At 35.3% G+C, this 12,443-nt stretch overlaps 1 protein-coding gene across 1 annotated transcript; it reads right to left on the bottom strand.

The window, feature by feature from the left end:
- Window positions 1-2,116: 2,116 nt before the first annotated feature.
- On the bottom strand, window positions 2,117-5,455 carry LOC104905228 (OVARIAN TUMOR DOMAIN-containing deubiquitinating enzyme 5). The gene is made up of 3 exons (XM_048640003.1): window positions 5,300-5,455; window positions 4,205-4,318; window positions 2,117-3,229 (listed from the first exon to the last, which is right to left on the bottom strand). Exons 2-3 carry the CDS (start codon window positions 4,306-4,308, stop codon window positions 2,353-2,355), a joined length of 981 nt encoding a protein of 326 aa, XP_048495960.1. The 5' UTR covers window positions 4,309-4,318; window positions 5,300-5,455; the 3' UTR covers window positions 2,117-2,352.
- Window positions 5,456-12,443: the final 6,988 nt, after the last annotated feature.

Raw genomic sequence — 12,443 nt, 5'->3', positions numbered from 1 at the left:
AGATGAATTTAGATATATTAATTCGCTAATGTAAAAAAATAAAAAGGTTGTGAGTTATTGTTAACATTAATTTTTTGTGAATGAATATTGAACAGAAAGAACAAAAATAATGAGTTGTTTTAACTGAATTAAAGAGTATCAAAGGTAGTGAATGTTCAGACTTTTCATGTGCACGTTATGTATGTCATCTTTTTTATAAGGTATAAATATTTTGTCCATTTAATTTTTGATTGAAGTATTTGATGCATATACCATTTTAAACTTGTTTTAAATGGCAAGTTGGAATGAGAATTTTTAAATGATTTGCTTTTGTAATTTTTTTCATTCCATTAATTAGATCATTAAGGTATTTTAGTCACTTCAAAAGAGGACACCACACCTCCTCCCTTGGCTTATATAATAGAGATATTATTACACTATTACATTTCAAATTCATAATTAGCTTGTTACTTGTTAGTTTTAGATGATGCCACAGCCATACTGTTAGATATTATTATGCCTAGTTTGCGTAGCATTAAGACTTCATTCTCTCGATTGTATAAATACTTTTAATGATGAATGAGAACGGAACACAACTTGACCAAATCTTATCACATACTAATATACTTTAAAGAGACTTCCCTTATTTTCTTCTAAGGGTAAGAGACACTTAACTTGAATGGACAGAGCTCAATACCAGAGATGATGTGATTAATGTTGACTTTTTCCAAAGGGTAACTTTAAGTATTAAGATACGGACTTTAACTACTGTAGAAATATGCCTTGAATCATTGTGCATCGAAGGCGTTCGAAGAAATGCGTCAAAAGCGGTTTCGGGGTACCGCCCGATCGGGTCGGGCGAGGCCGCCCGATCGGGCCCGCAATTGTGCTGAGAATTGAAGAAGTATTCGTCAGGGGTCGCCCGATGCCATCGGGCTGGTTCGCCCGATCGGGTGAGTCACCGAACAACGACTCGGGCGACTTCGCCCGACCGGGCGCGCAACGAAGATTGGGGAAGTAAAATACCGCCCGATCGGGTGGGTTCGCCCGACCCGATCGGGCGGCTGCCCGGTAAACGCGGAAACGCGTTTTCTGAACGGGATATAAATACCTTTTTTGTATCCTAGGGTTTTAGACTACGAATTAGCCTAAATTCTCTCTTTAATCTGGTTTTCCTCACATAATAAAATATTATCTCCCTCTCTGCCGTGGATGTAGCCAAATTGGTGAACCACGTAAATCTGTTGTCTGTTTTTATTGTTTTTTGCATTCATTATTTGTTTCTCTCTCACGTTCGTTATAACAACTACGAAAAGATAACTCATGCAAAATGTTCGAAACGAAATTTTTTGTGGACCAGAACCATATGAGATTCGCATTTCGCTAATCTTGGGTGGTTTTCTACAAGGCTCAGTTCACTTTAATAGATGTCTCTACAATAGGTGAAGGATCAATCCTAGATGAAGAGATATAGCTTCTTTTATAAGACAAAAGCATAATAAGAATAAAAAACATGTACCCTAAAATAAGAATATATGACATTGTATGTTCGCATTTGAATGGATGTACAAATGAGAAGTACGGACATATACGTGGAAGTTATCACCAAGGATCCTTGGGTCTAATGATATGGCTTTCTATTTTCCACATGGAAGATCAAGGTTCAAATCTTGGTGGAAGCAAAAATTTCAATATTGTTGTGGGTGGTGTGGGAGGAGGGTTTGGAGCTTGTTGGGTCTCTAGGTGAGTGACCCTGTGCGAAGGCAGCCCATGTTCTGTTTTAAATGAAATATTTGCTTTTTCACACAATCCAACACTATACGTGGAGGTTATCTAAAGTTGCAATCTAATACTAATTCCGTTTCTTTTTAATAGTATTCTTTTCTGATATTCACTAAGCAGTACAACCTGTCATGACGTTGAAACCAGAATTTTAGTATCTTTCACCTCATATTATGTGTTGTCTGGTCGATCAGAGTAAGGGAATATTGTACTTGAAGGGAAAAAGATCTGCTCATCCTATAAGCACAAAAAGGCTGCTTTAAACGAATTATACGTGTTAACGTGTATGGTGAAACTAACAGAAATTGAAACTTATTTGCACAAAAAGGCCATGCATTAAGTTTGTGTGAGACAGTTTCATCAAAGGCTTGCTCTCCATGAAAAGGGGAGAACAAACACAAACGTTGATTAGTGTATCAAAATTTGTAAAAGATATCAAATACAATCACGGCAAAGCAATCTCAAAGTGTATATGTATTGTGTTACTGAATGAAACAGAACTATGAAACTTTGGGGTTCAACAAATAGAGTTCTTAATGCACACTTCTAACTTAGGGGAAACAAACGATAAGAAAGCTCACAAGATTTTCGTTATAAATGCGGAACTACGGAATTGTAATGCTCACCCAGACCAAAGGCATGCTTATGGTATGATAGCTTGATACAAGAATTCAATGAAGCATCATCATCAAGCTTGTACTCCTTACCCATTTCAACATCAGGGAAAGAACCTGAAAATATCATTATATGTTTCTTCAAGCAATGGGTCAAAGCGCCAAGCTCTAATTGCCCACCCCAAGCCGCTGTTGATTCCACCTCTATGCAGTACTTATTAAATCTCTCCACCAGAGAATCATTTGACTCTCCTTCAACCGCATTCTCTGACGTGAAAAATGGGAGAAATTCCGAAGCATGATCACGCATATAAGAAGCTACCATCTCTCTTAGCTGTTGGAAATTGTAAGGTGAAGACCCTCCGGACAAGTGAGCTAACTGATCCTCAACAGCTCGGTAAAGGCAATGGCCATCTGGTTTGACCTCATTAATGGTCAATCCAAGTGGGTCTAGTTTCTGCTCTAGTAACTCATTTTCAACCGTTTTATCACTAACGATATTGCTTTGTTCCTCTTTTATTCTCTGCTCCCTTGCGGCTTCTTGCTGAGCTCTTTTCTCACGTCTCTTAACGCCTTTACTAGGCTTGTGATTATTATCAGCAGGAGCAGCAACAGATACTCCAGCAATGGCTTTAACAAGTGTGTCAAGGCTTCCCTTGTCATTACCATTAATATTATTACTGCTGTAGCCTAGTAATGAAAGTTCGTCTGCATGCTTTTCTTTGAGGTTCGCAGACAATTTGGCTATTTCCTCCTCAACTTGCTTCTTCTTTGCTTTCTGTTCTGCTTTGCTACCTTTTGCTGCAGCCTTTTTCATCTCAATCTCTTTGTTCTGTAGCTGGCTAATCTCTTTCCTGTGAAATTAGATGGAAAGAATTTGAAAATAAACAATGAAATAACATGCTGCACCAGTAAATTTCTAACCCACAGTTCCCTAAACAACATACACACACAATCTACTCGAAACTAAAAAGGACAGGTCACAAGAGTTGGATGAGACGTACAGCATACGCCTAAATCAGTAAAAGGACCTGAGTCAGAAGAGAGAAGTTTGAACTTGAAATGATAGAAGATCTATAGAATAAAGAATATAATGTGATGATTGATGAAGGGACAAATTAATAGGAGGTTGTTGATAGGAGAAGAAAAGGATTGATTCCCATACGCATTCCATTTACCTAGTGCTGGCACTGGGTTATGCTAGCACAGCGCAAGGTATGGGTAGTCGCAACTTTTGGCAGGGCACCACCCTCTACTGCGTGTGGTTGGCCATATTAGGCCGCATTTAATGAGGGAGGGGTACGACAAAAACCTAAGAGAAAAGATTTGACCAGGTTCCTGGCCTGTCAACACAACAGAAGAGACACCACATGAGCCAAATACGGCATGGCCACGGCACAAAGCCATGATCAACTTGGCACAAAATACTAACCTGGTGACATGCCTATGCACCATAATGTACTGTGGTATTAAGAATATCACAGCTAATGAATATTTATTTTCCTATAACAAGTATCAAGACTACTGACGCAGCAACTATATTGTCACATAGCACATTACCCGAATATATACGATAAGAGTTTCACAATTGTCATATTTAACATTAATTACACTAGATCCATGCTGTAATCATCCAAACACAATACTAAGTAAGTTAAGCAACCAAATGGAATCCTTGTATAGTGATCTACAGCATAAGTATGATAATTAGCATCAAACGGACAACTTATGAAATACCTCGGGAGAGTAGACATAAGCAAGTAACATCATATTTATAATCGATATTGGAAAATGTAAATAAAACAGGGAATAAACCAGACAAATAATACCTGTGCCTTGAAAGCATTTCATCACGTGTTTCTTCTTTCTTCACAGGTACCTCGTTAAGATTTTCCTCAGCTTTCACAACCTCTTCCTCATGGCTATGCTCCATCTTTTGATGTCTGCAACCAAATCATTAGGTTAATCATCAATATGTGTGCCAAAATCTCCAAACTTAGAGACATAAAAAGAAAATGTGTATACAAGTACACGTAACTGATCGAAACCATTATACATAGTGTAGGTGTGTAACCTCGCTATCTTATTCATGAATGGAGCTAAAGAGATACAATGATCACATGCATATGTTGAAAGCTTGGTTAATTTTCTATAAATAAGCCAGTCATTATCATCCCATTCATGTTCAAACTAATTTAACTTGGCTAAACTCGAGCTCGAACTTCAAACCAAACTTAAAAAATTGACCACGCTCAGTTCATCAAGGAGCCGATTATCAAAGTGTCAGTGAACATTATGTTCATCAATGAAGTCAAACTTACAAAAAGACTTATGCTTTATACCTTTTTCTAATTACATAAGCTTAAACAAGCTTTATTCTCTTTCACTCATCCAATCCTACTAAGGCAAGTCAAAAGCTCATACAAGATAACAATGGCGGATCTAGAATTTCGAGAATGTAGGTCTGAAACCAAGACCAATTTACTTTCATGAGCAGGCCCGTCCCTGAGCCAGGGCAAGAGGGGCGGCCGCCCTGGGCCCGGGGATGACAGGTCATTCATTACTGATTTCCAGCCACAACACTTGAAAAATTAATCTCATGAAATTAAACAAGAACAAGTGAACACAAATATGCGCATCTACAAATTGTAACATAAATTTTCTTATCATTTACTTCCATGAAACAAAGATGAGATAAGAAGTTAAACCCAGAAACTCGAGTCATAAGTAAGTTTATAACATGTAAATTATCACTAAAAACATGAGATAGCATGTATGAGAAAGAAAAAATAAGTTGAATTCATGAAACAAATAGCATAAAACCAATCGCATGAATAATCACATGAAGTAGATCTCAAAAATCGCAATTCCACACCAAAATCCGCAACAAACAAGTAGATTCATCTAAGGAACAAAACAAGAACCTGGAACGAGCTTCTGCAGACTGCAATTCGAGCTTTGCGTATCACATATGAGAGGTTCCAGATTCCAGAGGTTCTAAAGGAATTCAATTTGCTTATGAGTTGGGCGCCGGCACCGTCAGCGTTTTTGGAGTGTTACTCGCTTACATATAGGCTATATACCTATGTAGTTTAAGACTATATGCGAGTAAGGAACAGAAAAGGTAAAGTACTAAATACCGTATAAAAATACAATATATTTAGAGCGTTAGTAAAAAAAATTAGGGCGTCAAATAGCAAAAAAAAAATTTTTTTTATGCACAACACCCGAAAATGTAACATAAATTGACGAGTTTATCTCTATTATATAAGCAAAGTGATGAGCTATGGTGTCGTCTTGTAAAATTACTATTCTACCCTTTACTTATTAAAAAAATGCTAACTATAAAATATTCAATTCTTTCTTGATCTATATTTATGTGTAATAACTAATAAGTAAACTTAAGATTGTTTAATTTATAATAAGATATAATGTACACATAAAATATTTTCCAAAATAATATGCTTAAAAGAGATATTTTTGATTGAAAATGAAACTAATCTAACTAAAGCAATTTCAAACAATTAAAAAATAAGAACTTATACATTAACATAAATATGCATATGAGACTAGTAATAGCTTATTGTACATCGATGATCTGTTAGAATTCTAAATATTATCATATAAGTAGGATTATTATTCCTAGCCTATTCTCTCCATCTTATTTTCAATTCAGTTACAATCAGTTGGATTCATGCTCCGTTTGGTAGTGTGTAAAATATTTTCCATGAAAATTAGTTTTCCTTTTCCTCTCATTTTCCGTTGTTTGCTATGCTAAGAGGTGTAATTCCTGTAGGTGGTTATCTAATCCTTGAAGCTTTTTTGAAGAATTGTGAAGGAAAACCCATTGTGACGGGCTCCATGAGTTGGTTTGTTACTGAGTTTGGTGAATCTGACGGGGCGTTTGGTATGAGGGATTGGGAGTTTGGGGATTAGAGGATGGGATTGGGAATGGGAGTTAGAAGGTGGGAATTCATTAAATATATCCCAATCCCTTGTTTTTATGTTAGTGGGATTATGTTGGGAATATTATTATCCCATGTTTGGTATGAGGTACTTAAGTAGGGAATATATTGCTAAATTACAAATTTACCCATTTTAATGAAAGATAGTAAAGAAGAGCAAACAATATTGGTGAAGTATATTTTAATGAAGGGTAAATTCGTCTTTTAACATAACTAGAAATAATCCCCTCCTTAATACCTGCCCCCTCCCATGTCTTATTTTGGTGGGATAAGAGGGGTTTAATCCATTCCCCTTCACATGGAATTTAGATATCCCCTCAAACAAACATGGGATATCTACCCATGGGGATATAATATCCATTCCCACCCCTAATCCCCTAAACAAACACCCCCTGAGGGTATTATAGAAGGACATCCCAATGATTCCATTTGCTCCAGGTGAAGGTCAAATGGTTAGAGTAAAAAAAGAGAGGCAATATAAATCAGATTGATGCATAAAAGGATAATTTTGGTTCTAGAAATAGTTTTATGACTTTTATCTTATTTTTTACCTTACTTATCTAATCTTAGGCGGATATATGGAGTTGGTAGATGCAATCCTTAGGTGCGTATGCCTTTTAACATTGATGATAGTTATTAATTTGCAAACTTCTAAATTTTTGTCAATTTATTTTATCTGATTCTATTTTCCTCTACTGTTCTTATTAGTTTTTGTTTAGACTAGTGATAATACCTCCATACTCAAATGTGTTGTTTAAGTCTTTCTTATGTTGCAGATGTTATCAGTTACTAATAAAAACAATAATATGATGGTTTGGAGATCGTAAAAAGGCGGACTGAACAACGTTTGTATAGTTGCAAGGAGTATCAACTTAAAAAAGATGTACGTAGTACTATAAACTATGCATCATCCTACCCTTTTAAGAGTGGGAAAGGTGGTTTATGAACAATAATTTACATGTGCATTGGGGCATTGTTGTTGTTAAAAAAAAATTATTTCTAACTTGCTTTTGCTATTAATCTTCACCTTTCAGCTACTTCGCTTTTATGCCTATTATGCAACAAATTATCCATGGCAAGAGCTTTGCCAATAAGAGCTTTGGGAGTAGGTTCTTGTTTTCATCATCTAAGTCGTTTTTTCTCATGGTTTGCAATAAAACTAAGGTTTTATAAACAAAATCTCTTTAGTTTAAGAATGAGCTGGTAGGAAGAGGCAATGGGAGTTTCCTGAAGACCATAAATAATGAGGTTGCAATGAGTCAATCTAAACTCTAAAGTAATCAATATTTAATTTTTTGGAAAAAAGTACCTATTAAAATCAAAATTTTGTGAAAAACTACCTAATAAAAAAAAGTTGTGAAAAACTACCTAATAAAATACAAAAGTTTGTAAAATACTACCTCCCGCCGGATTTTGACTGTTGACTTCCGTTCTCTGGCGTTGACTTCCCCACGTGACCCCCACAAATCATCCCCCACCTACAGCCACCAAGACACCACCCCCAACCACCAAGACACCACCTCCACTACCCTTAATGCCCCCCGAAACACCCTCCCCTACCCCCAGCCACCACCCCCTCCACCCCCCTAGCCACCACCCATTGCGCCACCCAAACCTCCACATATTACGCCACCCAAAACCCCCAGCCGCGCCACCCAAATGCCCAAACATTAACCCTCTCCTCCCCACCCCGACACCCAAAACAGCCCAAAAACCCACCCTCCCTTCCTGCAACCCCCCCCTCCACTAATTTCCTGCACCCCACGAACCTAATCCCCCACCCAAAACCGCTAATAACCCAGAAAACCCAGAAAACCCGTTAAACCCGAAAAAACGGGTTTTCTGGGTTTTTATTGGTTATTGGTGGTTTTGGGTGGGGGATTAGGTTCCTTTACCTTCTGTCTTTTCTCTTTAAAATTGAAATATAAACTCTAAAGAATTCTCTTAATTTCAAATTCATTTATTTATTTATTTATTTCTCAAACAAAAATAAATCATATAAAAATTAATCAATTGTAAGATAGGCAATAAACTTATGAAGCCGTACCTCCCCATTATTTTTTTTTGGTGGTTTTGGGTGGGGGATTAGGATCGCCTCGATTTTTTTTTGTTTCTTGAAGGTAATGGTTATCCTTCATTTCCATTCCTTGCCTTGAACCAAACACTCAATAAAGGTAGTCATTTTTATTACCATTCCCATCCTCTATATGTATCAATTCCCTTTCTCCAAATCTTGAACCAAACGACCTCTTTAACCTACAATACTATTCAAGGAAGTCCATCAAGTCGCATCCAACGTCATTAATTGAAAGATATATGTCACACTAGTGCCAAAGATTAGGTTGCATTGTTTCTCTATGTTGTAGCGAAGCAGTGACGGATCTAGCATGGGTTCAGTGGGTTCAACTGAACCACGAAAATCGGCGAAAGAAATTGGAATGTACTGGAAAAATAAAAACAGATTATAACAATAAAGCGCCCAAATGTAACAAATATTATGAAGTTAGCTCAGCGGTATAGTCTACGTGAATCTTAACTCTTCGACGTGCTAAAGGCTCGGGAACGAATCCCAGCAAGACCATATTGTATTTTTTTACTTTTATTTTCCCTCCCTTTGTTTTCTATTACAACAGAGTATGTTTATATTCTTAGTTTTATTTTTCTTTTGATCCTCCATTTTCTAACTTTCCTTCTTTGTATTTTTTTAACTTTTTTTTTCACTCCCTTTGTTTTTTTATTACTACAACTTATGTTTTTATTCTAGGTTTTCTTTTTCTTTGATCCTCCATTTTCTAGCCTTTGTTTTTCACAAATATTCCCCTCCCACCAAGTACTAATACTCCATCCGTTTCCTAAAGATCTTCCTTGTTACTGTTCCTACAGATTCCAAGGGGGATACACTTGTGGCCTGTGGGGGGTGTGGGGTGTGGGTGGGTAAAGTAGGAGAGAGAAAGGGATTAAGATAAATATATAAATAAAAAGGGGTTAAAGTAGGAGAGAGAAAGAGAGTAAAATTGAATTAATAATGTAATGGTGTACCATATGAAAGAGACATGAGAGGGTAAAAAGGGAAAAAAAATCCAAATAAGAAATAAAGTTAAAGAGGGAAGATCTTTTGAAAACACACTTAAACAGAAAGAGGGAAGATCTTTAGGAAACGGAAGGAGTATATTAATAGGAAATAAATCTAGTTTAATTTCCCTTTTCTTTCAATTTACTTGCTCAAGCAATCAATTATTGATAGCATTAAAAATTTATTAAACCAAACTATATTACAAAGACCTTGTTGTTGGTGACTCATTAATTATTAATAGCATTAATAATTTTTTAATCAAACCTGTATAAGTTTTTTAACGCCTTTAAATATAAGTATTAATAGTAAAAATTTGTCGCACGCTTCACGTGCATATAAAACTACTTTTTGTTTTATGATTAAACAACTTCAAACCCACATGTTCAATTTCTGGGTCCGCGACTATAGTGAAGCTTATCTTGACAATGAATAAGGGAGGTCTTTAGTGGAGTCTTAAAAAGACCCCACCAAGATAATTTGATACATGTGCCTCCTTCAACAATGTCATTTGATACCCATGCGGCTATGCCTCTTTCAATTGGTATTGAAATAGTATTATTTGAGTATCATTGATACTAAAATGGAACCAATTGGATAAATATAAGTGAACAGTATGTGATGGCCTAGTGGTATTGGCATCACCTTCGATCCCAGAGGTCAAGGGATCGAGTCTCACCCCTTGCAAAGAGGAACCCCAATTTCTCCCTTTCTTACAAGGGAGTTCATCTTACCTTAAAATAAAAAAATGAATAAGAATAAGTAGAAAAAAAATCAAAATTGCTTTTAATGGCATCGGGTTACCAACACTTTCTCATGTTGTAACCCTTAACGAAACAAGTTGTACTCCACAAGCTACATTACCTTTCATCGTTTTGGTGAGACTAAAAGTCAATACATCCATAATTCATTGACATATGGAAGGTGTGCATATCATTACAAGATTAATTTCTTATACTCCCTCCGTCTCAAAATATAATTCCTATTTTATTTTGTATAGTCTTCAAAACGTACCTTTGACCTAAGATACGAAGTATCTTCTATTTCTTATTATTAAAAAATATAAAAAATTGATATTACGAATTTACATATTGAGACGAATCTAACAAGACCCTTCATGAATATTTTTTTTATATACATTAGTAAGAATATTTGGTCAAAATTTTTAAAATTTGACCTCCAAGATAGAAACAAGAACTATATTTTGGGACGGAGCGAGGAAGTACTATGTTTTTTGATAAATATATTTCTTATATTATACAACCAAGTGACTCATATAATCATATGTATATAAGCATGCTTATTCACTGAATTTCGGAGCTTGCAATGCTTTTATGGCCGAAGTTAAAGCAGTAGAGTTTGGTTTGGACTTAGCCATGCGCATGGGGGTTAACAAGCTTCAAGTACAGATGGACAACCAGGCAGCAGTGTTAGCCTTGCAGGGTAACGAAGTTTATGGAGGCGCTTGTATACACTTAATACACAGATGCAAGAAGCTGATAGCATATCCAAGTTGGGTGGTGGGAATCAAACATTGTTACAGAGAGGGCAATAGAGTTACAGATTGGTTGGCCAATCAAGGAATTAATCAGAACAACAAGATAGAGTTGATTCAAGTCCTCCTTTAAATTTAGGCCGTATTTTGTTCGAGGATGTTGTGGGTGTTGCTGCACCACGCTTCATTCCTCCTTAGTTTCTTTTTTGTGTTTTTCATAGTACTTGTTTTTTTTTCTTTCCAGTGAGGTCCTCTTCTTTTGCAACAACAGCAAAAAAAATATGTACATCAACGGTTCATTTGATTAGCGTTGACAAATAGCGGTAATGGTAATTCATTAAGTAAAATTCGCAAATGAATGCGAATTTTTGTGTCAATATTCATGTTAATGCTACTTTATTCTGATCTAGATAATTAAGTTCTTACTAAAAAATTTCCACTTGAAAAGGTGGTATCGAATAATAATGAAAATTGATGAAGAAAATCACATGTTCTGAAATCAAGTTTTATTACTATGGTAACGATCGTATGGCATGAAATTTTCTTGTACAATTTTAGCATTACCATCATTTATGATCATTTACCAAACAAGATAACAAATTTTGAAGGATTCTATATTTTCCATATCTTAAGGTAAAATATTGTTTAAGAACTTTATATCTAGTGATCTACTTTCTTAAATACACTAATGCTAGATTGCTAGTACAGTACGTTGTGAGAAAATAATAATATCATTGACAGGAAAATCATGATAGTTGATTTGAGGGAGTGCACAAGCTCAATCTCATGCTTTCTTGTTTTTTAGTTAATCTGTTTTCTTTAGACATATTTTTTGAGATATTATTTTGAACATATATATATCTTTAGTCATTAATAAGAAAAATTACAAAAAGTTAATATTAAGAAAATTTATATCATAATAAATCTAATAAAATCCTACGTGACAATATTTTTTCTTACATATGAAGTACTCCCTCCGTTTTTTATTAGATGTAACACATTGACTTTGGGCACTATTCATCCAATACACTTTGACTACTAATTGTTATTTATACATAAGAAAAAATATAGTCATGTGATTCGTCACGGTATACACTTTCCAATTATATATTTTTTATAATTTTTACTTTTATACAATTGGAGATATTATCGGTCAAAGTTGTGCCTCGGCAAATGTGAAAAGTCCAATGTTACATCTAAAAAAACGGAAGGAGTATATAAATCACAAAAAATAATCAAAATTATATATGTAAATAATATCAAACGTCAAAATAGATCTTCTCTTAAAAAAAGCGCATGTGCAATCTTAAATTGTATACTTATTGTAATTTTTGTTGGAATAGATTGACGAAAATGGTGTATAGCTAAGCGTGTTGAGATCATCTAAAATTTCAAAATAACTCTTATAAAGAAATAAAAACACCCTTCATTTCTAGAAAAGAACAAATATGTGTCAAAAAGTTTCTAAAAATAAAAACACATGCAAGATGCAAGATGCAACACTCTCATCTCAACACTTGGAAATTGAGTCCCCTCCA

The sequence above is a fragment of the Beta vulgaris genome, chromosome 1 (genome assembly GCF_026745355.1).
Source record: "Beta vulgaris subsp. vulgaris cultivar EL10 chromosome 1, EL10.2, whole genome shotgun sequence".
NCBI classification, from domain to species: Eukaryota; Viridiplantae; Streptophyta; class Magnoliopsida; order Caryophyllales; family Amaranthaceae; genus Beta; species Beta vulgaris.
This window is presented reverse-complemented; position numbering and strand designations above follow the sequence as displayed.

Excerpts from the sequence above, each read along its gene's own strand:
- LOC104905228 (XM_048640003.1), bottom strand. The coding sequence starts at position 4,308 with ATGGAGCATAGCCATGAGGAAGAGGTTGTGAAAGCTGAGGAAAATCTT. Across the intron at positions 3,230-4,204 it reads GAAATGCTTTCAAGGCACAG|GAAAGAGATTAGCCAGCTAC; the intron begins GTATTATTTGTC and ends CTAATTTCACAG.